The 25,444-nt window shown below is 55.4% G+C and overlaps 1 protein-coding gene and 1 pseudogene across 5 annotated transcripts in view; both read right to left on the bottom strand.

The window, feature by feature from the left end:
* The window catches only part of SPI1 (Spi-1 proto-oncogene), a 31,130-nt gene extending 11,307 nt beyond the window's left edge, over positions 1-19,823 (bottom strand). Inside the window, exons 1-3 of one of the 5 annotated variants that reach the window (XM_085009749.1) lie at positions 19,668-19,823; positions 7,021-7,033; positions 3,779-3,878 (exon numbers count right to left, since the gene is read on the bottom strand). In XM_085009749.1, the coding sequence (XP_084865875.1) occupies positions 3,779-3,878; positions 7,021-7,033; positions 19,668-19,804 (250 nt within the window). In that variant the 5' untranslated portion in view covers positions 19,805-19,823. 5 annotated transcript variants of the gene reach the window in all.
* On the bottom strand, positions 16,621-19,647 carry LOC146405262 (uncharacterized; annotated as a pseudogene).
* Positions 19,824-25,444: the final 5,621 nt, after the last annotated feature.

Genomic DNA, 25,444 nt, shown 5'->3' with positions numbered 1-25,444 from the left:
CAAAACCCTCCAATGGCTTCTCATTAGATGTCAGCTACAAACTCCTGCCAGAGCCTTCAGGCCCTGTGTCATCTCTGCAGACCCCTCTGGTTTCATTTCATGTCTGTCCCCTGTGCTCACCGGCCATTCTGGTCCCGCCCGAGTCCCTCCTGCTCTTGCACCGGCTATTCTCCACCTAGAACACCTGCCTATCTTTGCATTCATGTTCCTTCCCTGCGCTCAGATTTCCACTCAACTGCCACCTTCCTCAGAGGCCTTCCCTGCCCACCCAAAGTATCCCCCCAGACACTCTGAATCACGTTACTCTGCTTGCTTGCCTTTTTTTTTTTTTTTTTTTTTTTTTGTGCTTTTTAGGACCGCACCTGGGACATATGGAAGTTCCCAGGCTAGGGGTCCGATCAGAGCTACAGCTGCCAGCCTACACCACAGCCCACAGCAACGTGGGATCCGAGCCACGTCTGCAACCTACACCACAGCTCACAGCAACACCGGATCCCTAACCCACTGAACGAAGGCCAGGGATCCACCCGTATCCTCATGGATACCTAGTCGGATTCATTTCCGATGAGCTACAACGGAAACGCCTACATTACTCTGCTTTCTATAGGACTTTCTAGAACATGTCTGTCAATTTGATTGTTCGTCGTCTCTCTCCTCACTGGACTGTAAGCTCTGTGAGAGCAGTGGCCTGGCCTAGCCTGGCCTGCTCATCATGGAACCTCCAGTGCCTAGAACAGTGTCTGATACACAGTGTATAATCAGAGGCTATTTGCTGGATGGACAAATGAGGGGATGAATGGACAAGTGGGTTGGACAGTAAGTGTTGGAAGGATGGGTGTGTGGCTGGGTAGACGGGTGGGTGAATGGGAGGATGGGAGAGGAGTGGATGGATGGATGAGTTGGGGGGGTGCTGGTTGGCTGGCATCTAGATCATCGAAACATGACCCGGTTGATCTATCACGGAAGGTTTTGTGTGTCTCCACTCTCCCAGCTGCTTTATCTCCCCTGCCTGGGAGGATGCAATAAGCTAACAGACCATGTCCTGGAAGTTTACTGGGCCTTGTATTCAGTCTATTACCTCATACATGACACATTACCTCATGCAATCATTGCAAGCCTGGGAGGTAAGTATTTTCATGCTCGTAGATGAGGAAACAGGCTCAGAGGGGTTAAGTCACCTGCTCCAAAGTTACACACTGGTGAGTGATGGAGCCAGGACTAGACCCAGGTCTGGCCCCAGGGCCTTTTTGCTAAATCTCACCACCTAAAAATATAGATGCAGAGGACACGCCCGAACTGGTAGAAGAAGGTGGGGATGTCTCTAGTCTTGAGTCTCTAGAAAATACTTTCCAACAGGCATTAAGAAAGAACAAAACAGGAGTTCCCTTGTGGCCTTGTGGTTAAGGACTTGGGGTTGTCACTGCTGTAGCATAGGTTACTGCTGTGGTTTGGGTTCAATCTCTGGCCTGGGAATTTTTTATTTTTTTATTTTTTTTGGTCTTTTTGCCATTTCTTGGGCCGCTCCTGCGGCATATGGAGGTTCCCAGACTAGGGGTCCAATCAGAGCTGTAGCTGCCGGCCTACGCCAGAGCCACAGCAACGCGAGATCCAAGCCGCGTCTGCAACCTACACCACAGCTCACGGCAACGCCGGATCCTTAGCCCACTGAGCAAGGCCAGGGACCGAACCCGCAACCTTATGGTTCCTAGTCGGATTCGTTAACCACTGCGCCACAATGGGAACTCCAGGCCTGGGAATTTTTGAATGAGGTGGGCACCCCCCCAAAAAAAAGAAGGCACAAAACATGCCCAGGACACCTGGGGACGTTGGAGGAGTCCCCATAAAGAAGAAATTGGGTCTGAGAACCCCAAAGGCTGCTCAGGCATCCAATTAGGAGTCATTCCTAGAGACCCACCCGCATATAAGGGGTCTGCCTGGGCCCTGAGCCAGGAAAGCACAGGCTTTCTCTAAAGTGTTCACTCCATCAGCCAGCCCTGGACCTCGCTGATTTCTAGATATATAAACAGCATTCCCATATTACAGGAGGGTAAACTGAGGCTTCAATAGACCTAACGGAAATGCACCCAAACCCAGTGAAGCTGAGAAGGCGTCAGGCCAGAGGAGGAAAAAAAGCCCTCATGCTGGAAGGGTGGCAAGCCCTGAGCTTGCTGGGACCCGAGCTGTTCTGCTGCCTGCAGCCACCAGGGGGCGCCGGTTCTCAAGCCGGGAGGGACCGTCTTAGGTCCCAAACTGCCTGGGGGAAAGGTGAGCTGCTGGTCTCCGGTCAAGGACACCCAGCCCTTGATCCTGGCCGGGGGAACTGGAGATAGAATTCGAGAGACTCTCTCTCTAAACTGTCTGGATTTTCCACAGAGAAAATGCATTTCATGTAGAATTGTAAGTAAGCTTATAAGGATGAAAAAAAAGTGGTTTTTAAAGCCTTTCTGGCCTCGGAGTCCTGAAAGAAGCCTGTGTATTCCCAGATAGGCCCTTGAAGAGCATTCACTACCTACTCCTGAGACGTGGCTTCCAGGGATCGTCTTTATAATTGTCGTCAGGTGTGAGTTCCAGTGAAACAAGTTTTGTCAAGCTTTGGCATCTGGATGTTGAGGCCCTGAATAAGGACTCGCCACATGTGGCATCTCTGAGTGTGGCCTATAGGTTTAAACCGTGTGCCAGCACAATGGGGCTACAGGTGTGAATGGCCCCCAGATAAGGTCTTCAGGTATGAAACCTTCCGCAGCTGTGGCACACAGCATGCCTGTCCCCCTGGGGTTGCAGACACTCTGATGTCTGGCCCACCTAGATCAGACCCACTGGAGAATCCCCCAGTGAAGACCCATTAACCGGGCCACCTTGCCTTTGGTTCAGGGGTGTCCCAGCAATATGCCAAGATCCACGTCAGGGGATCTCTCTTAGCTCCCTGCCCAGCTCCCAGGCACCGAAGCCCTCCTCCCCTCCCCTGAATTTGTTTCAGGATCAAGCCTGGGCCTTGGTGGGGGCAGCCAGACCCAGAGAGAAAAAGCCTCAGGCCCAGGCCTCATCCTCGCCCCCATCCCCAGCAAGCTGGGGGCCTCGGCCCTACTGAGTGAGAGGGGAGGTGCCCAGGGCCTTTCCTTTAGGTCAGTAGTCCTCAAATAGGGGTGGTTCTGCCCCAGAGGGGACATTTGGTAATTCTGGTGTCTTGATGGGCAGTACTGCTGGCATCTAGTGGGTCAAAGCCAGGGATGCTGCCAAATACCCCACAATGCCTAAGACGGACCCCACAATATAGACTTATCCAGCCCAAAATGTCATGGGAGAAGCACTGCTAGCCACACACAGCAGGAAGCAGGGCTGCACCAACAGGAGCTCAGGTTTAGGGGGTGCCAAGAACAGAGAGGAAGACGGGATGTTGGGGGGGAGGGAAAAAGGAGGGCACACTGGACCTGGAGCCATCAGAGCTGGGACCCCCTGACCAGCTGTGCCACCTTGTACGAGTCCCGTAGCCCCTTAGTCTATTTCCTCGTGTGTCAAAAGGACACAAGGATTGGTCAAGAAGATAAATGTGCAAGAGATGAAGCCTGTGCCTTGGCACACCAAGGATGCTCCGTAAAAGCAGGCTGGGAATGTGGGTGTGAGGTGCGGGGCGGGGGCTTACTGAATGCCTGACCCTGAAAGCTAACTGGCCCCGATGCTCAGAATTCCAAAGAAGCCCCAGGAACGAGTCTTTTCTCTCTGCCCAGAACCCAGCAGGCCAGGCTGGGGAAGTGGGGGCGGGGCGGGGCCCTGTACTCACCGCTGTGGCTTTCTCCATCACTGCTGAGATACGGGTAATATTCATGCGTTTGGCGTTGGTAGAGATCCGTGTCATAGGGAACCAGGTCTTCTGATGGCTGCTGAGAGAGGAGGGTGTCAGGACTCGGATGGTGGCAGGGAGACCCCAGCAGGGTTGGCAGCCCCCCAGTATGTCCACACTGAGCAGCTGCATCAGGCCCACTGCTCTCCCTCTGCTTAGAACTGGGAGAGGCGACAATAAAGCAGGGACCCAGGGGAGAAAGAGCCTTGGCTCCTGCAGAAAGGGGGGTGACAGGGACCCTGGAGGTCAGAGGTCAGAAAAGGACCAGGGCTGAGAGGACAGCAGGCAGCGCCCCACGGTCACTTCACACTCACAGTCCACTGCTTTCCCGGGTCCCAACTTACGTGTCTGCCCTTTCACCGTGACACCGAAACACCGATACGCCTACCCCCCCAACCATCCTCATACTCCCATGACACACTTCCACCCACACTCCCATGTGTGAACTCACACCCATTCACACTCACTCTAGGGGTCAACTGGCATATCCACACACTTGTTGTCACCCGAGCCCTGTTTACACTCACCTGTAGACACACATAGTGTCCCCCAAATTAACACACGAATCCGTATGCTCACTGCCAAATGCATTCACACACGTTCACACCCATATCCTTCCAGGGTATTCCTCCTGCACACTCACTCCACAGAACACATGCTTGTCCTCCTGCCACTTTCGGCACCCCACTCCCCTCTCTCACAGCCTGTGCCCAGGCCACTGGCAGGCCCAGGGCCACCATGATGACCAATGGCTAGTCACACTGATGGAATTTCCAGGATTCGCCCAGGCAGGCTTTGGGGGCCGTGGGCCAGAGCCTTGACCCTCTTCCTCCCTGCTCCTCCCATCCACCCACCTCCCTGGGCTACTCCCTCCCCCCACCCCCAGCACAGGGACAAGCATACCGGCTTCCCAACAGTCACCAGGCCTCTCCCCACCCCCGCAGTATGTGCCCAAGGATTGCACAACAGTAACTCTGGCCCTCAGGGTCTGGTTTGAGGAGCAGCACTGCCTTAGGAGCCCACCATCCAGGAGCCACGCCAGACTAGCCCCTGGGCTGAGGAGAGGGGCTGAGGGGTTTGGTGTGGGAGCCCAAGATATGTCTCCTATGCAGCTCTCCCTGGGGTTCAGAGACTGAGAGGTCAAGGTTCAGACAGGGTGGCTGAGCCCCTGGGCCTGTGGCTTTCTCAGGGCAGAGGTGGCTCTTCCCAGGACCACCTCCATCCGCTCCTGCCTGCCCCCTCAGACTCTTGGTCCCAGGTTGGAGAAGGGTGGGACCAGGCCAGGTGGGGGCTGGCTGGCTCCCAGGAGGCCGGGATCCTAGCACAGGGTTTGTGGGTAGCACAGCCCCACAGCAGGATGTCAACCTGGGGTGCCTCCCTGGGGCTCTGAGGCCTGGCTGGGTGGTGGGGGTGGTGAAGGGAGCTGCATCCAGGCCAGGAAAGCTGAGTCAGGTGGGCAGGTCCTGCCAAGTCCTTGCCAGCTCCCCGCAAGTGTCCCTACCCCTGCTGAGGGCAGACAGGGTGGGAAAGGGACATAGGTCTTCTCAGAGAGGCCCAAGTCTGACACCTGCCAAAGGCTGCAACTGTCACTGAGAACAGGAGCAGAAGGGGTCCGCCCCAGACGGCTGGCCTTCCCTCCCTGGGGACCGCTGGGACGCCTGCTTCTTCTCCTCCAGCCTCAGCCCCTGCCTTCACCCCAGGCTCACCCTTGACCAGACCCTACCCCAGCCTCAATCTCAGCCGCAGGATGTCTCCAACCCCAGCTCCTGCCCTCTTCTTCCCGATCTCCAGCCCTAACTGCATGGCCAGTCTCTGCTCCCCTCACTGCTCCAGCCCAGCGCCTCCCCGGCCCCTGCCTCCGCCACTCAGGGCCTGGGCCCAGAGCTCAGAGCCTTAGGACCACAACTATGTCCTCTGTGCCAGGCCCCAGCCTGGGTGTTGGGGACTCAGGCTCAAGACAGCCTCAGTATCCAGGAGCACCCAGGCCCTGGGCTGAGATCTCTGGCCTGCTGCCTCCTGCCCATGAGCCTTTACTGTCCTGGGGGCCGGCTTCCTCACCGGCAAGCCAGTCTCCTCATCTCCTCCGCCACCACCTCCCTGCCGCCACCCTCACCATCCTCAGCCCAGCACCCTGCGCTGGGGCTCAGGCCTGCCACCCGAGCCCCAACTATAAATAACCGTTCAGGCCCCACCGATCACAGCCCCACCGTGGGCCCAGCCCTCAGCCCGCCAGGGCACGCTCCGAGGAAGCGAATGGCCCCCTCGCTGGGTCTCAGGCCAGGAGCTGCTGGGAGGAAACACCAGCTTCCCACTGATAGCCGGAGGGCAGCCAGCGGGTTGGTGGGCTGGCGGGCAGGCGGGCGGGCGTCGGAGGGCCGCGGGCTGGGCTGGTAGAGGAGTCCCGGTACTCACAGGGGGGACGAGGGGAAACCCTTCCATTTTGCACGCCTGTAACATCCAGCCGAGCTCCGAGCCTGTCAGGTCCCCTGCCTCGGTGGGGGCCAGTGCGGAGCCCCTTGGGATGGGGCGCCCCGTCGGGGGCCGGACGGACTCGGGGCGGGCGCAGGGCTCAGGCCTGCCCCTTGAGCTACAGGAGCCCTGGGTGAGCCCCCTCCCTTGACATTGCAGGGCCAGCGCAAGTTCCTGATTTTATCGAAGGCCTGCCGCTGGGAGATAGTCCCCTTGGGGTGACATCACCACCCCAGCCCGTTTGCATAAATCTCTTGCGCTACAGGAAGTCTCTGGCCGGCTGGGGCAGGTGGTGCTCCAGGGGCTGGCCTGGGAGGCCATGGGGGCCAGGCCCCCTGCCCAGAGGAAGCCGGGGACTATGAGGGGCGGCCTTGAGGGCTGGGGTGGGGAGGAAGAGAAGGAGGGAGGAAGCCTAGCTTCACCACTGGGAGGCCTTTGCTGCCCCCGCCCTGCTGAGGCTCTCCAGCCCCTAACCCCACAAACACCTACCTCTCTAGAGACCCTCCACGTGCCCAACAGTCACTTCCTTGGGGTCAGAGCTGGTAAGGATGGCCTCTTGGGGCCTCCATTTTCTGGGGTCAGGCTGGCTGGCTGAGGGCTCTGATCCAGCTGATTCCCAGGCCTGGCTCTCCCTGGGCCCTTGGGCCCCCAGCCCCTCGGTTCTGCCAAGCCTAGCGCTGGGCTCCGGGCCAGGGTCTTCAGCATGGTACCACTTCCCCTTTCCTCCTAGTCCTTTTACACTGGCTTCCCTTCCACCAGAAGGGTTCTTCCACCCTCTCTTCCCAGTTTCCCAAGCACCACCGCTTCTCCCAGATCCCTAAGTGCTCTATTCCCAGCCCAGATTTCTCAGTTTCCCCACCCCTGACCAATGCCTTGATATCAAACCTTTCTTGTCTGTCCATCCATTCATCTGTTTTCTCATCGATTTGTTTATCGGTCTGTTTGTCAATCCATCCATCCACTCATGAAAGCCAGCCGTGCATTCATTTGTCTATCAGTTTATCCAACTATTCACTCGTTAGCCCATTTATCTATTAGTCTATCACCCATCCACCCATTTATCTGCTTGTCCCTTTAGCCATCTATATGTTTATATATCAGCCCATCCGTGACGCATCCATTTTTCCATCTGTTTATCTACTGTATATCCTGCTATTAATTTGTTCACCCATTAATCCATTCATCCACCTGTCCATCTAGCCATCCATCCATTCATCCATCCGTCCATCCATTCCCCCAACTACCCAACCATCCAACCCCCCCATCCATCCATCCCTTCATCCATCTATCTATGTATCATCCAATCATAATTGAGTTCAAGGGGAAAGGAGAGGTAACGGACAAGATCCCTGCCTTCAAGGAGTTCCTGATCTAGTCTGGAGGGCAGAAGGATGAATAGAGATATTTTTTGATCTATTGATCTCTGATGAGTCTACTTCTCTTGAGAAGAACTTCTTGAGTGTTCCGTTTCCTCCCCTGAGTAGTTGCTTTATATCCCTCCCCAGTGACTTGCCAGCCTCCTTCCTGTCACTGGAATCCCAGATCCCCTAGTGCTTATTTACTTGCAGCAAAGACCAGGAATTCACAAGTCTGTGTTCTCCATTAGATCTTTTTTGCCTACAATCTTCACTGATTTTTTTTGAATGCACTCTTGGGACTCTCCCAGGGGTCCGAGTTACCAGACCTCAGGACTTCCAGGAACTTAACCAAGGGCCCTCCCCAAAAAGGAGCAGATCCATCCTTGTCCCCACTTTCCCATCAAAGTCTAGTCCTAGCCCATTGGATGTGTGTGGGGAGTAGGTCTATTGCACCAGGTCCTGCTTGATGTGTTCATTCATTCATTCATTGTTCTTTTTTTTTTTTTTTTTTTTCTTGGTCTTTTGAGGGCTACACCTCTGGCATATGGAAGTTCCCAGGCTAGGGGTCAAATCAGAGCTTCAACTGCTGGCCCGTGCCACAGCTACAGCAATGCAGGATCCAAATTTCATCTGTGACCTACATCACAGCTCAGGGCCACGCCAGATCTTTAACCCCCTGAATGGGGCCAGGGATTAAACCCACAACCTCATAGACACTATGCTTAACCCATTGAGCCACAAAGGGAATTCCCAATCGCTAACTTTTGATTGAGGCTCCTCCACGTGCTGGGCCCAGAAAGGGGACATAAACATGAATGAGGCATGTCCTTGGCCTCCAGGAGCTCACAGGCCTGCAAAGAGAACAGAGGTGTAAGCAGACAGACTGGTTCTTCGGGGCTGGGGCACAGAGGTGCCAGGGAACAGTTAATTAGGTCAGGGCCAAGGGCAGGAAAACACGAGTGAAAAGTGAGGGAAAGAGCATGTCTGGCTGAGGAACCAAAGTCAAGGAGCAAAGTCAAGGAGGGGAGAGCGAACAAAGGAGTCACCAGTGAGCTGCTATCCTCTCGGCTGGAAGCAAGACAGGACAAGAAGGCAATGAGCTTTGAGTCCCCAGCCTGGGAGCTGGGGTAGCAGACCAGGTCAGCTATGGGTCCCTGAGACCTAAGTCTCAAGGCGCCACAGGAGAAGAAAGAGATGCCATTGTCCCAAGTCTGGCCAAGGCCAAGGGGCCTGGGTAAGGAGACCCATAAAAGATCCAGGGCCCCAAATCTCTGGAAATTGGCAGAACTGTCCCTCACGTTCCGTGCCCATTCATACACCAGCAACTCCTGCTCTTCCTTCCTTCTGCTGCCCCTCCGCCCAAAGGGCACCCGAGGCCTCTTCCCAGAGCCTCCCATTCATTCCCAGAGACCTGCAGTTATTTGAGGCCTTCAAAATAGGATCTCGATTCTAGGCAGTTCCAAGCAGAGCAGGGAAGGTCTGACAAACCACAGTGCCAGGGCTAACAGCTCCTTAATAGGGAGAAATTATTTTCAGAGTGCCTGTGCTGGCTGCTTCCACCTTTGTGATTTCACATAACCAGGACAACCATCTATTACACTGAGGCTCAAGAGGTCAGTGACTCGCCTAGAGTCACACAACTCGGGAATGGAGATCTGGGGCACGAACCTGCCTTCTGGGGCCCTCAGAAAGGCTGGGTCCTAGTGCGGGGGTGGGGGGGGGCAGGGAGGAAACAGAAGTGGGGGTGAGGGGGGCGGTGACCAAAGAGGGAGGGAGAGAGGAGACAGGCCAGCCAGTGGGGAAGCAATGGGACCTCAGAGGAGCACAGGCCTGGCCTCTTGCTTCTGCAGCAGAGGATACAGGACCAGAGAGGGTCCCCAGCTGGCTGGAGCTCATCAGGTGCGTCATGTTGGTGTGTGGTTCACATTCTTGTGGGCAAGACATTGGTCTGAGACTAAAAATCTTAGTTGCTTAGGGGGACAAGAGGCAAAAGAGTTTTTAAATTATTTTATTTTTGAATAGGTAAAACACGCTATATAAAATCTAAAAGGTACCCATTCCCCAAGTCTTGGGTATTTTTCTAGCAATAGTCTAAGCAGACAGAAGCATAGAGCCAGATAGAGTCTTTTTTTAATTTTACGCAGAGGCGGTGTACTAAATACACTATCCTTCACTTGGGCTGTTTCTTTTCTCCCCCCCCAAATCCATCCCATGCCCATGCATACAGAGCTGTCTTTTTGCTGTTGTTGTTCTCTTTTTAGGGCCCCACCCGCAGCAAATGGAAGTTCCCAGGCTAGGGGTTGAGTCGGAGCTACAGCTGCCGGCCTACAACACAGTTATAGCAGCTCGGATCCAAGTCTCATCTGTGATCTATACCATAGCTCACAGCAACACTGGATGCTTAACCCATGATTGAGGCCAGGGATCAGCCTGCATCCTCATGGATACTAGTCGGGTTTGTTCCTGCTGAGCCACAATGGACACTCCCTGTCTTATTCTTTTTAATGACAATACATTCATCTGCTCTTTGAAAGGACTGTGATACTGTTTTTTGGTTTTTTTTTTTTTCTTTTTTTTGGCAGTCCTGCAGCATATGGAGTTCCCAGGCCAGGGATCAGATCTGAGCCTCAGTTGCCACCTGTGCCACAGCTGCAGCAACGCGGGATCCTTTAACCCACTGTGCCAGGCCGGGGACCAAACCTGCATTCTCATGCTGCAGAAATGCCACTGATCCCATTGTACCACAACGGAAACTCTTAGATTGTCATATTTTTCAATCATGAGAGATCCCATTCATACCAAAGTATGCACAAAACATTTATGTACAACTTAAAAAATAATTGTGAAGCTAACACTACTGTAACCACCATCCAGGTCAAGAGATAAAACATTGCCAGAAGTTCCCGTGTGGCTCAGCAGCTTAAGGATCCAGCATTGTCACACGGTGGCCGGGGTCACTGTTATGGCACAGGTTTAATTCCTGGCCCAGAGAATTTCCATATGCTGTGAGTGCAGCCAAAAAAAAAAAAAAAAAAAGCGCAAAAACAAACAAAAATGTTGCCATCACTACAGAACCATCCCCCAAATATTCTCCCTCTCTCTAGAGGTAACACTATCCTAACTTTTTCAATAATTATTTTTCTTCATAGTTTTCCCACTTATGTAAACGTCTCTAACAGTATAGTTTAGTTTTTATCTTAATAGATTTTCGTCCTTATCCAAAAAGAATCAAGGTGTAAATATTCTTTAGGGTCCTGCTTCTTTTTTCCCCACTATGTCGTTGCATGTAGCCATGGGAGGTTTTCCTTGCTGTGTAGTATTCCATAATTTCAAAAGTTATTTAACCAGTCTCTTTTCTATAGACATTCAGATTTTTTCCAATCTTTGGCTGTTATAAATAATACTGCACTTGCAGTTCTCTTGTGGCTCCGTGGGTTGGGGATCGAGTGTTGTCACTGCTGCCATTGCTGTGGTGTGGGTTTGATGCCCAGTCGGGGAACTTCCACATGCCGAGGGTGCAGCCAACAAAGAAAAAAAGCAATCCTACGAGTGATAAAATTTGCTAATTTACACATATGTATGTCTAGAATAAATTTCCAAAAGTTGAAATACTGGCTCAAAGAGCAGTGCTGCTTTTTTTTTTTTTTTTTTTTTCCTCAGGGAGGCTGAAGGGGTGTATCCACTGGAATAGTTGGGGGTAGGATTTGAATTAAAGGTTGTTTTCCTGGGCTGGATGGACTGCAGTGCTGGCTGGCTCTAGGTGATGGTTCTCATGCTTTCACGTTTGCTTGTTTCAAAAAAACATCCTTCAACAGCAAAGAACCAAACTTTTTTTTCTGCCTTAAATGAAAACTCTGTAGGAGAAAGGCCTACTTCTGCAGAAGTAAATGTTTGAACAGAAAGAAACTCTAACACTGTAGATCCTCCTTTCTCTATATTTAATTTTCCAAGGCCAATCTTGACGGTTAAGAGATTGATAGTGAAAAGAGAATCACCACAAATAAATACAGGCTGAGTCAAAAACTCTTGCGCACCTCCCTTTAGATGCTAATGAACAGTATCAAAACTACCTAAAATGGAAATAAAAAGTCCTTCAACTATACGTAATATTGAAAATGACATAGCTCTCTGTCTTAACTCATTGGAAAAGAGACCAGAAAATTATTCAGAGTCTCTAATGTAGGTGCACAGAAGTTTTTTTTTCATTTTTAAAAATGAAGAAAAATTTAATTAGGTATTATAAATATAATATATAGATTATAATTTGACTCGCTCTTTTCATGTCAAATGAGATGAATTTTTTTTTGGCTTTTTGCTTTATACGGCCGCATCTGTGGCCTACAGAGGTTCCCAGGCTGGCAGTTGAATAGGTGCTACAGCTGCCGGCCTATGCCACAGCCACAGCCACATCAGATCCGAGCCGTATCTGCAACCTACACTACAGCTCACAGCGTTGCTGGATCCTTAACGCACTGATCGAGGTCAGGGATCGAACCCACAACCTCATGGTTCCTAGTTGGATTCACATCCGCTGCACCACGACGGGAACTCCCAAGATGAATTTTTTAATATTGAGGTATAAATGACATATAACACTATATTAGTTTTAAGTGTGCTTCATTCTAAAGCTTTAAGTAGAGAGGGAGAGAGCCACAAAGCTATTGTCACACTGTCCTGGGTAAAAGTTGGACCAGCTCACCCTCCCACCAGCAGCACATGACACTGCTGTTCCCACCCCATTGGTTGAGGGGGAGGCCATGTAGGGCTGGGCCCTGCAAAGTGACAGGGAGGTCAGGCAGGCCTGGGGTGGTGGAGCACTGTGCGCCCTTTGCCCCCACTGGGCTGGGTGGCTGACGGGGTAGGCTGGGTGCTATTGCAATCACAGGCAACAGGAAACGTGGGCAGAGTGCCCTCGAAGCTGAGTCCACAAGGGGGACACAACCCCTCATCTCACAGACCCTCCTGTTCAGCTCCAAAGAGCTCTAAAAAGAGGTAACTGCACCCCCTTACACCTTCCCAGCAAGTGGTCCCCACAGGGCGTGACGGGGTTTGTGGGAAAACTCAGGCCTCAGAGCATGAGCTGGGAAAGTTGACCAAAAGGAGCTGAGCCCATGTACAGAAATGGCCGTCTTGCAACTTCCTCTCATGGTTGAGACACTGGGAGAGGCTCCTTGGGCCCCTCAGAACTCCCCAAGCTCTGGTCAGAGCCCTGGGCGGGCTCTTTACTGCATTAGGACAGCCAACAAATATCTGCTCGGGGCCTCTATGGGCCAGGCGACCACACGGGCAAAAATCCCTGTCCTTCTGGAATTGTTCTGGTGCAGGAAAGGCAGGGGATACATACTGAGAGTAGGCGAGCAGGTAGCAGGTGCTCTAGGCAAGGAGACTGCCCAGCAGGGAATCCCAGACCGGTGGGGGGGCAGTTTGCAGCAGGAAGAGGGTGGACGGGACCGGCTTCCCAGAGAGGGAGACACATGAACGAGCCTCGGGAACAAGGGAAGGAGCCAGCTAGGCAGCCACCTGGGAGAAGAGCTCCGGGGGACCAGTGTGAACTGAGCCAGCGGGAGGAGGGAGGCGCTGGTCTGTGTGGCGTGTCCTGTCACACCTTGGGTGTTGCGTGGAATTTGGTTTTGACTCAGGGAGAACAAGAGCCCCGTGGCCAAGTTCATTTGCTTATTCATACTTGAAGTTGGGGCCGTTACCAACACAGACGAGGCTTATTCCAGGTTTGCAGGAGACCCCAGTGGTACCCAAGGCGAGCGCTCATAAGGTGCTGTGGGGCCAGAACAACGCCCACCCCTGAAAGGACCCGGCCTGGGTCAAGCCCTGTGGTCGGTCAGTCGGTCATCAACCTGCATTAACTCTTTCTGCCTCCCGTGATCCTGTGAATTTACTCTCAGTGCCATTTTACAGACAAGGGAAACGGGGCTCTTGTGCCCCAGGTCACACAGCTGGCCGGGTCGGGGGTGGGGGCGACTGCTTCTCTGAGTGGCCCTGGGGTGTGTGCTTCTGTGCTGACTCTCCCATGGGCGTTTCCCTACCTACAATTTTTCCTTGGCTCTGGCTTCTTCACGGGCTGAAATCCAAAGCCCTGAGGCCTGTGCCGAACCCCCACCCCCACTCCCGACACCCCGAGAGACCGGCCAGCCTTTCCACCCTCCCCCACCCCAAGCAGACCAGCCCCACCCCCACCTCCAGCCAGAAGACACTACTCAACATTCCCAGAACCTCTTTCTCAATCTCCCACGGCCTTTGCTCACAGTCCCACCCCCCTCCACACCCTAAGGCCTTGTGTCTTTCAAGGGTTCGCCTCCTCCAGGCTGTCCCCCAGACACCTCGTTCCCTGTTCACCTCCATCTCTCCCCAGCCCTTCTGAGTCTGTCCTTACACTCAACACCAGCTCCTGCGGCCCCCCAGCACCAGCCCCAGGGGCCAGGAGGCACAAATTCCCTGAGCAGCCTGATCTCCTCCGTGCCCTGAATCCCAGCCTCCCCACTCACACCCGTGTCTCCTGCTGACCAGGCCTGCAGATGGGGAGCTCACCTCCCGGCCACATCACTCAGCCTCCGGCACCTCAAACCCACCGCCACCCACAGCGACTTCCTCCTGCTCACCACGGGCAGCACCCCCCTGCTCGCTCACTGAGGCCAGGAGCCGCTTCCCCCCACCCAGGCCCCCTCTTCTGTGGAGGCCCGGACACCATCCTCTTCTGGCTCCGTACCACTGGATCCTTCCCCACAACTGGCTGAGTAGCCTCTGGGCCAGCTCCTCCCCCCCTACCCCCAAGCTCAGCTGCCTCAATTCTATAGAGGGGTCACAAGGCCTAGCCCCAGTGTTGTACAGAGGCGAGAAAGAAAAAAATCAGTGCCAGCCTTCCCCTTGTACACAGCAGGGTTTCAATGAGTGCACGTTTCCCTCAATGGCCTCCACAAATGCTCCCTGAGCCTTGCGGAAGTTAGGAGTATGGCTCCAGAGACCTCGATCTGAATCCTGTTCCTGCCTTTTGTTCACTGCATGGCCGAGGACGCACTGAGGGCCTCAGTGTCCTCATCTGCAAGATGGGGGCAATGGCAGGACTCCCTGCACGGGGCTGTGAGAATCTGAGTGGACAGCACGTGAGATCCTGGCGTGTGATGTGCATGCCTGGCAACCCTCAGGAGGAGGAAGCCTCGGCCCTGTCCCAGAGGGGCTCAGGATCTCTGCAGCCCTCAGCTCCTCCAGCTCCTACCCCCTGGCCTCTCCGAAGCCTCCTTGGAAAAACCGAGGAACATGAGGAGCCGGGAAGCGGGTGCAGGAGAGCCTTGAGATGGCAGCGGCCCACCCTCTCGGGCCCTGCCCACACTTCCCTCCACCCCCACCCCCTGCCCTGAGCAATCAGCTCGTGGGAGGGGAAAGCCAGACTGGGAAAGGGGGCCCCATCTGAGCAGGGACCCTGCCATCGGATGAGGGCCCCTTTGCAAAGAAGGAAAAGTGACCATTACTGGGCTCTGGTCAGGAGCCCGGCACACTGGATCTTTATGATAGGCTCTGGGACAGGAATCACCTCAGTTTCACAGATGACAAAGGAGACTCAGAGCAGGTACTGACCCTGCTCCAAGGCACCAAGCAGAAAGGGCCAGAATCAGGGCAGGGCCAGGCTTATCTTCCTCCAAAGCCTGTGCTCTCAGCCCAAAGCTGCCCCAGTGTGTGTGCCCGGAGCCGGTGGGACGGGGGTCTCTGTGACTGGATAGGAGTGGGAGGGTCCTGAGGGGGCCTGTGAGTGAGGAGCGGGCCTGATTTCCAGGCCGTGGGGCCCAAGGCCAGTTTGAAGCTGCCGAGGGGTCCCAGGCTGGTATGAGGGGGCAGCCTGGGGTGCAGGAGTAGGAGACACGGAGCCGGAAGGAGTTAACTGCCTAAGGGCCCTGAGTGAATCAGAGGCTCCACAGGCTAAGATGGAAATTCCCTGTGCATGGCGTGTGGTCACCCAGAAAAGGGAAACGGTGCTTTTCGGAGCAGAGGACGGCGGGGGCTCGAGCCCGGGAGCAGATGCCTGCCTGGGTGGGGCTGGCGAGGGTGTCGTGACCAAGGAGGCCTGGTGTCCAGATCTGCTCAGGCCCAGGGTGGGAAGAGGGAGGTGAGGAGCCATCAAGCCAGGCCAGGTCCAGTTGTGCTATGGTGTGTCCATGGACCCTGACAGATGGGTAGGAGTTCACTGCCCCCAGAGGAAGGAAGGGCCCTGGACTTGGACCGTGGGAACCACTAGCACCAAAGCACAGGGGCGTGACTCAGCATGGAGAGCCCATCCCCCGCTGCTTTTTCTGGGGAACTCTTTCCTATCCCATCCCAAGTGGCACCCTCCTCGCCCCAGGAAGCCCTTGTCACTTCTTCTTGGTGTCCCACAGCCTCAGTTTCCCTCTCAGAGTTCTCAGGATAACATAACTCATCTGCCTCCTCCCCAGAACCATGGCAGCAGCCTCATCCTAGCTCTAGAGACACCCTGCACCTAGCCTGGGGCTGGCATCGAGCCGGTGCTCTGTGTTTGCGGAGTGACAACTTGCAGAAGAGGATTCTGAGGCTCAGAGAAGTTAGGTGAAATGCAGCCACTGACTACAACTGAAGGGGGCCTGGGCCAGGGCTTTGCCTCAGCTGGAACTTGATGGGAGGCGAGGAACAGGACAGGCAGAGCCTTCCCGGGGGCCAGGAATGGGGCACTGGGCACTGACGACCCCATCTGGCAACCCCGCTGTCCGAGGCCTACTTCCCCTTGAGCTTCAGGCCACCCCACTCCTGCCTTGTCACAGTGCTGGGAAACCTCTGTCCTCCCGGATGGGAGACTGGGGTGCCAGATGGAGCAAGAGAGGGCAACTGGGTGTCAGGAAATCTTGAACCTCAGTCCAGACCCTTTCCATCCAGCTGGGTAGCCTTGAACACGTGACTTCCCCTCTGAGCCCCAGTGTCCACTTTATGATGGAGATAATGGCATAGGCTGATCTAGAGACAGAACCGACTGACAGGAACAGTCACCCTGTGCGCCAATGTGAGGGAGTTGATCATTTATCAGAAATCGGTATTACTTAAGTTGGCTGTTATCTCTGCCTGGAACAGCACCATCCTGCCTGCCAGGTCCTAAGCGACGTGTGTCGTGGCCTCGGCCCCAGGGTCTGTCTGTCCCAGCTCAATTCTGCCCTGCACCAGGGCCCGTGACTCAGACCAGCCCACCCAGTGGGCCCAACCCCAACTCAGAGAGTGATGACCAGGGCCTCCTGCCCAGAAAGATGCCCCTTGAAGGCCCCAGGTGCCCCAAGTGCCACCACAGTACCCCAGATTCCTTGGGCCCCCAGAGAAGCTGCCCTTGGGCAGTGTCATGGTGGCCATTGGTGCTGGAGCTTTTCCAGGCACGAAGGGGAACTGAGAGCTGTGGGAATCTGCCTTGGGCAGGCCAGAGTGGGCTGGGCTCGGGTGGGAGGGGGCCGCTCTAGGAGCCCAGACTGATGGGGTCCTGGAGGTGAGTAGGTGAAAGGGACCCCCCCACACCCCCTGCTCCAGACACGCAGCTGTGGGGCTGGGGGTCACTCGAGGTGCTGGCAGCTTGTCCAGAGAAAGCTGGCCGGGCAGTGGGAGGTTGGGGAGCTGTGTGGGGAAGGAAAGAGGAAGCCATGAGGGAGGGGGAGGGGGCCGCAGGGGATGGAGTGGGAGTGGGGGCTGGGGGCCTGGAGCCACTTTGGCCGCAGCCACTTCACTTCTCCCGGTTTCGGTTTGTAAATAGCTGCTGGCTCCGTGCAGGCGGGATGGGCCCTGCCCCTTCTGTGGCCTGTGTCCAGGAAGGTCCAGGTCTGAGCGGCTGCAGATGCTCAAACCCTGGATTTGAGGACCCTAGCAGGCACCAAGGCTGGCCCAGCTTTGGCCTGGGGGGACAGGTTCTGGTGGGCCTGGGTCTGGACAGCCCCAACCTGTGGTCACTGAGGTAATGCAGCTGGGGCAGAACTTGATGACTTGGCCACACTGGGCTTATTTATAACTGGGCCTCCTTGGGCAGAAGCAGCTGCTGAGCCGCCAACTCAGCACTTGGGCTGACCCAAGGCACCAAGGCACCAAGGCAGAAGATGGGATGGTGGGGGCCAGGCAGGCCTGATGGCCCTTCAGGCTGGGCCTCTGGATCTTAGGATCCCCGAGGCCTCTGGCTGGAATCAGTCCTCATGCTGTCTGCAGTAGGCAGGCCTCGAGATTTACGGGGAGGGCGCTACTCGTGAGGTGGGCATCTCAAAGATTCCTCCACCAAAGGGGTGGCCAAACTCAGTCAGTGGACTGGTAGTTCCCAGGGGTCTCGGGCCTGGGCCTTCCTGCAAAGAAACTCTTCTTCCTGAGGTCAGACGCTGTCAGCAAACTCAACAAGAAGCAAAGTCATCTCCCCTCCCCGTCTCGAAAGAGCAGCTTAAAAACAAAACAAAACACATTAGGGAAGAGGGCAATGCCAAATTCTAAGGCCTGGCCCTGGCGGTGGAACTCCAGGCACCTGGCATGGGACACGGGTTCAGGGCCCTCCTGAGGTCCCCAGATGGCACCACATGGGCACTCATCATCTTGGCAGAGGGAAGGGAAGGGCTGGCCCTGCCCCCGATCTCCAAACCACTGCTTGTCTTTTCTCTGAGGAAAAATGGGGGGCGGGTATCAGAGACTCTCCTAGAGTCTGCAGGAATAAAGAGCATCCTAACATCTTTCTCTCACTTTGAATCCTTCCAGATCAACCTTGTCACCTACCTACCCATATGCCCATATGCCCATCACCAAGCAGCTCCAAACCTGATCCTGGCCTTCCCGCCTCCACGCCTTGTTCTAAGTCTGCTTGCCCCACCTGACCAACCACCTCCCCCCGCCCACTTCTCTCCAAGTCCCTTCTCTGTCAAGGCCGAGGCCAGAAAACCCCCCCCAACCAGATCCCAGTCTCAGTGCTCACCCCCTGCCCCCGAAGCTAAGGCTCTTGGGACGGGAAAACTAAGCGACGTCAGAACTGGAGCAGAAAGGGGTGAGAGATTTCAGATCACCGCATACGAGGGGAGACCATGTCTGCCGTGGGGCAGGGATGGCCAAAGTTACTCCGTGAGCAAACGACAGAGCTGAGGCCAGTGCTCCCACCTGGACCTCTGACCTCCTGGACCACCTGCTCAGCCTTGAGGGACAGCCCTGCCTGGCCCCTTCCTCTGGGCGGAAGCGGTCGGGGATGGGGAAGGACGGGGCTTGGTGTGGCGGGTAACCCAGGCCATTTACTGCCCGAGTCGGGGCCTGGGGTGGCGGGCCCACTTAGGCCCCTCTGGGCAGGGTCGGGGCACCCAGCCCGGAGCCACCCGGGCTGCAGCTGCCCCTGTTTCCACATCGGCAGTAGCAAGTCCGGCGCCTGAGAAAACAGGAAGCGCCCAGTCACCACAGGAAGCATGTGTGCGCAGCCTCCCCACCCCCGGCCCATTGCAAAACGCCAACAGCCCCGTTACCACAGGCACCGCACAGCGGCGGCCAGGAACGCTCCGGCCACCAGGCCCGCCGAGGGGCTGGACGGACAGACTCTAGCCCTCACCTGCCTGGGCCAGGCCACCAGGTGATGTCCGGCTATGGCCTGGAGGAACCGGGGGTCTCCTGAGCCTCCGGCCTCACGCCTTCCTCTGGGCTCTCAGTCCCATCCCCTCAGGCGGGATGCCTGAGTCAGGCCTGCTTTGGCCATCATTAAATTGGAATACGGGGTCAGGGGTCACAGAGAAGCCAGTTCTCTGACCTGCTGGTTAGCATTCGAGGACTCTGCACGGGCCCTTCAGGCTTTACAGGACTCCATCCCCAAGCTTGGCTGAGGCCGTTGGCCCGGAGCCCGCCACCCCCACAACCCCAGGGAGCTGTCTGCTGTCAAGTCCACACCTGCCACACCCTGTGCCCGGCCCCAGCCCTTCCCAACTGAGACTCCGCCAGCCCCTGGGGTCCTACCCAGGCTAGCCTTTGGGAGGTCGGGTCCCTCCTCATCCCGCCCTGCCTGCTCCGACTCACCTCTCACTTCTGGCCCTTGGGGGCTCAACCCTTGAAAGGAGATGGGAATCCAACAAGGCCAGGGCCCCTGCCTGGGAGGCCTGTGCTCCTCCAGCCCCGGGGACAGCAAGGAAAAGAGAAGAGAGCAGAGCATTTCATGGCTATAATAAATCAAAGGGGGAAGTCGGAGCAGGAGAAATAAGAAACTTCCCTACCCTGGGCACGGGGACCTGCCAGGCGGCAGCCCCCGGCGCCCCACGGCCTTCCCTCCTCCCTTCTGCATCCCTGGCTGGGGCCCAGATCTGGTGCCCCCTCCCCAGGCCTGGGCACCCCACCTGCCCAGAGTTTCCCTGGGCATCCTACCATCCTTCTCGTGGTGCAAAACACCTTTCACCTCTGGGCCTCAGTTTCCTCCAATTGGGCATGGAAGTTCCTCAAGTCGTGTGCTCGTCTGGGGAGGTGAGGAGTCAGACTGCCCAGCAGGGCGGGCTGGAAGCAGCTGCTGCCCCTCTGGACAAGGACCCTCAGGGCATGAAGGGAGGGGTGATATAGCCTGAGAATTCCCAGTGGGACAGTAGGCCTGGGATGACAAACGTCTATGAGAGGAGACGGGAGGGCCAAAGCAAGAGGCAAGAGCATGGGGCAGAGGTGGGGAGAGCCCTGGACTGTGAGAACTGGCAGGGCCTTGGCCTCGGCTCTATCCCTGCACTTTCTTAAACCAGACCCAGGGACCCAGGGCCTGAAGTCCATGTTGCAAGGCAGCAGATAGACGCAGCCACTGGAGGCACCATGGCATGTCTTCCTGGGAGTGTCCACTCAGGTAGAGACTGGAAGTGGAAACTCATCTTAAAGAGCAGAGGAAAGCCCACCTACACAAAGGATCCAGGGAGTTCTCCTGTAGCACAGTGGGTTAAGGACCTGGTGTTGTCACTGTAGCAGTGTGGGTCTCTGTTTTGGCTCAGGTTTGATCCCTGGCCTAGGAACTTCCATAAGCTGTGAGCATGACCAAAAAAACTCCATTTTATTTATTTATTTATTTTCTTTCTAGGGCCGCACCTGCAGCATATGGAGGTTCCCAGGCTAGGGGTCCAACGGGAGCTGTAGCTGCCGGCCTACACCACAGCCACAGCAACGCCAGATCTCAGCCATGTCTGCGACCTACATCGCAGCTTATGGCAACACCAGATCTTTAACCCACTGAGCGGGGCCAAGGATCCAACCCACATCCTCATGGATACTAGTCAGGTTTGTTACCGCCGAGCAAAAACAAGAACTACCCCCTCCAATTTTTTTTTTTTTTTTTTAGTTAAAATAAATAAATAAATAAAATGGATACAAATCTGGATGAATTTAAGATAAGAATAAGGACTTTCAGGAGTTCTCGTCCTGGCTCAGTGGTTAACGAATCCGACTAGGAACCATGAGGTTGCGGGTTCGGTCCCTGCCCTTGCTCAGTGGGTTAAGGATCTGGCGTTGCTGTGAGCTGTAGTGTAGGTTGCAGACGCGGCTCGGATCCCGTGTTGCTGTGGCTCTGGTGTAGGCCAGTGGCTACAGCTCCGATTCGACCCCTGGGAACCTTCATGTGCTGTGGGAGCAGCCCAAGAAATGGCGAAAAGACAAAAAAAAAAAAAAAAGGAATACGGAATTTCAGAAATATTTTGTTTAGTTTGGGCCCCCTTATGAGCAATGCCCCCAGCTTCCCAGCAGGCCTTCCTCCAGCTTCCTAGCTGTTGGGGGACATTGGGGGAGACACAGGATGCCTCTCTTTGATACTTCCTGAGACAGTGTCCTCACTCCATTACTCCAGGGGTGTCTGTTCTCATGTGAGCAAATTTTCCTGGGCCCCAGACCCCGATCTCCTGGTGCAGCTGCCAGCCCAGAGCTCAGGGCGCGTGGGTGACAGTGGCAGGGCCCGGGATCCCTCTGAGCCTCTGAGATCACGCTGCTTCACTCACAACCTTGTCAGGCAGATAAGATAAGAAAGTGGCTGTGACTGTTGGAGTCCAGGCTGCAGAACCAGACAGATCTGAGAGCGTGCAGTATGTGACCCGAGGCAAGAGAGCTCACTACCCTGAGCCTCCGTCTCCCCATTTGGAAAACGCCTAACTTGAAAGTCATCAATGAGGGGACAAAGGAGGTCGTGGGGGTGATCTTGTGGCCGGCCGGCATCACACAGTGACTGTCTCCTCCCAGAAGCCCCCACTTCCTCCCTCCTTTCCCTGTCACCTGCCTGAGAACCTCGGCTCCCTGTTCTTCTCTGCAGCCCCAGGGCCCCTGACCTCGCTCTGACCTGTCTTTATCTGGGAGAGTGGTGGAGCTGGGGTTCCCAGCCCTACCCCAAAGTGCTGCATCTCTGAGATGGAGACCTTGGAGGCCCAAACTCCTGCCCTGGCAGGACTCCCCACCTCTGTTCGCACACCTCCTGAGACACCCCCTTCTGACCTCAGAGAGCCACTGAGGTCAACAACCGGTGCCATTCACCAGGCACTTGATGTACACAACATCTTAAAATCCTTGCAGCTGCAGGTATTCTTATCCCCATTTCACAGATGAGGAAACTGAGGCTCAGAGGGGAGGAGTGACTGCAAGGTCAGCAGGCTAGAAGGGACAATTCTCAGCTGAGAACTTAGTTCTCTTGTCTACCAACCCAGGAGAAATCCCATGCAAACCATAAGACAAAGCAGCACTTCTTTGTTTAGAAGACTTTGAGCCTTTTGGGGGTGTCACTGATGCCCAGGATTGTGGTCATGGTCTATTCCCCGCTCCACCATTCTGTCCCCATCACCGGAGTCTCCTACATCTCCTGGTCCAGGTTGTAGGATGCCAATTTTGGAAAAATTGCAGCCTCAGGTGCTCATGAGAGCAGAGAGGTTATAAAATCCAGAAAGGTGAATGGCCTCCTGAATCAAATGTCCTCTCAGCTCCCTGCCCTGGGCATGTATATCTAGCAGCAGCACTTAAACCCCTGGGGAGACAGGCCCAAGGGGGGCAGTGTTCCCTGGAAGTTAGGACCAGGGCATGCTACCAGACATTCATGGGTTTAAATTTCAACTCTGCAACCAAGAGACCACTCCCAGGGGAAGTGACTTAACCCTAATATGGAGAGAAAGAGGCCTCTCCTGACCTGGAGACTTCACAGAAAGGAAATTTGCTTCTGAAAGCCAAGACCTCAGACTTTCTTCATGCATGGCCTCATTTTAGCCTCATAACAGCTCTGACAAGTTGGTACTATTATTACTCCCATTTTACAGATGAGGAAACCTAGGTGAAGGAGTCTTCCCAAGGTCACATGGCCTTGCAGGGGCTTGAACCTCAATCCCATGTGACTTCACGCCAGATGCACTTACACAGCCCGAGACAGGTTCCCCCCACCCCTCCTTCCTTTTCTCCTAGGAATTTTTCCCTATCACCACCAGCCCACAGGGTCAGAGGACCTGAGTGCAAGTTAAACTTTGAGTGGTTGGGACTGGAGGGCTGGGACCTACCCAGCTGTGCTGCAGTCACCAAATGCTTGACTGCTCTTGGGGTTGGGCTGATGGAGGGCTGCCTGGGCATGTAAGGGGTTGCGCCCAGCTGCACCCAGGACTCCTCCAGGCCCCTGCTGTGTTGTCTTGGGCCTACCCTGCAACCATGTTGGGTGTCTGACCCTCTTCTGTAGGAGGGGAGCAAGCCCTTCCAAAGGCCCTGCAGGGTGGGGTCAGGAAACCAAGAAGCTGGACTTGTGCTTCTCACTTGCTTGGGCCCCTTCCAAGGCCCCAGAGAGAAGCCTCCGCAAATTTGTTTTTGTGATTTTGTAACCTTTTCTTCCTAAGGAGGGCCCCCAGATTGTATAAGCATCAGGCTCCACAAAACCTAGCTCTGTCCCCAGTCTGGGGACAACAAAAAGAGTTCTAAACCCCCTCCCCACTTGCTTCCTGCTGGCTGGCTCTGTGACTTAAGGCAAGTCCCCCGCTTTCCCATCTATACAATGGGGATGAAGCCTGGAGAGTCAGCAGGTAGAGCCGGGGTAAGGCAAGGAGCTCAGGGTACCCACCCTTGACAAAAGGCCCAGATCCACGGAGGACTTCACCAGCCTGCACCTGCTCCACCCGCAACGGCCCTGTGCGGTAACTGGAGACTCCTACCCCCATTTTCCAGTTGAGATGACTGACGTTTGGAACAGACCCAACAGGCTGGAGCCCCATCCCCCACGGCTCCTTGGGATCTCCGCCCAGGATGCAAGCCCCGGGTTGGGGGCAGGGGACGCCGGGTGGACCGTGGCTCTGGGACTTGGGACGAGCGGGTGCGGGGCGGGCTCGGCACAGGCAGGGGGAGGAGGCAGGGTCCCGCACTGTCTCACCGCAGGACCGACATCAACCCTTATCAGCTAGCGCAGCTTCCGCCCCCTACCCCAGCCCCCGCCGCAGGCCTGGCCCCAGCCTCCGCCTCCGGAGGGGCCGGCCCGGAGCGCCCCTCCCTGGCGGCCGCCCGCCCCCAGGGAGCGCCCGCCCGAGCTGCCGCGGGCTGCTGCCCAGCGGAGCAGAGAGGGGCCCGGCCCCCAGGTGAGGAGCCGGAAGTGATAAATAACTCCTGGAGGGGGGCAGGGGCACCATCGCAGGGAGGTCCTCCCTGCCGCAAGGTGCCCACCCCTGCCAGCAGGGGGTCCCCATCCAGGCCGCAGCAGCCACATGTGGGAGGGAGGTGGGGGTCCCTTAAAGCCCCAGGGAGCAAGAGGAGCATTGGGGTGGGTTTGTACCGCGTTCTGAAGGACACAAGCCCCCCGCCCGCCACACACTAGCGATGCCGCCAATGGGCGTCCCTGGCACAGGTGTGGGATTGACAAGAGAAGTGGAGGCACCTTAGAGAAAGTGAAATGCAAGCCACAAACTGGAGGAGACATCTGCCGTTTGCCATGTGCACCCGGCAAAGGATAAGCATCAAAAATACAGAAAGGTCTCTTGCAAATCCATAGTGGGGGGAAATAATCCAACAGAAAAATAGGTAAAAGAGGAGAACAGGTCTTTTTACAGAGGAACAAACACATTTGTCCAATGAACTTCTAAGGGCTGCTCAAGTTCATTGGTAACGGGGGAAATGCAAATGAAGACAAGATGCTATTTTATGCCCTTTGAGGGGCAACACTTAATTAGTCTGACAATACTAGGCTTTGGAGAAGAGGAGGAGCCACGGAATCTCCAGGGCGTTGCTAGTCAGAGTGCAACTCCGTACAATCACTGGAGAAGACAATCTGGTTTTATCTTACAAAGCTGAAGCCCAGTGGATCCCCTCTAGGCTTAAAAATCAAGAGAAACTTGGGCATGTGCTCCAAGAGACAGGGACCAAAACGTTCAAGATGGCACTGTTATCATTTCTGCTGTGCCACAATGAGAACTCCTGCACTGTTCTTAATAGCAAAACTCTATAAAATAACCCAAATGCCCACTGATGAAAGAATGGGTAGGAATTCCCGTCATGGCTCAGTGGAAACGAATCTGACTAGCATCCATGAGGGTAAACGTTCAATCGATGACCTGGCTCAGTGGATTAAGGATCCGGCGTTGCCGTGAGCTGTGGTGTAGGTTGAAGACACAACTTGGACTGGGCATTGCTGTAGCTGGGCTTAGGCCACTGGCTACAGCTCCAGGTCATCCCCTAGCCTGGAACCTCTATGTGCCATGGGTGTGGCCCTAAAATGACAAAAAAACAAAAACAAAAACAAAAACCCACAAAGGGTAAATAGGGAATTTCCATCATGGCTCAGTGGTTAATGAACCTAACTAGTATCCATGAAGATGTGGGTTCGATCCCTGGCCCT

This window comes from Sus scrofa, chromosome 2 (genome assembly GCF_054392235.1).
Source record: "Sus scrofa isolate SSC_HxYL_T2T_F1_AM1 chromosome 2, Sscrofa_HxYL_maternal_Yorkshire_Landrace_v2.0, whole genome shotgun sequence".
NCBI classification, from domain to species: Eukaryota; Metazoa; Chordata; class Mammalia; order Artiodactyla; family Suidae; genus Sus; species Sus scrofa.
The sequence above is the reverse complement of the archived record's forward strand: the minus strand, read 5'-3'. Positions and strand labels throughout refer to the sequence as shown.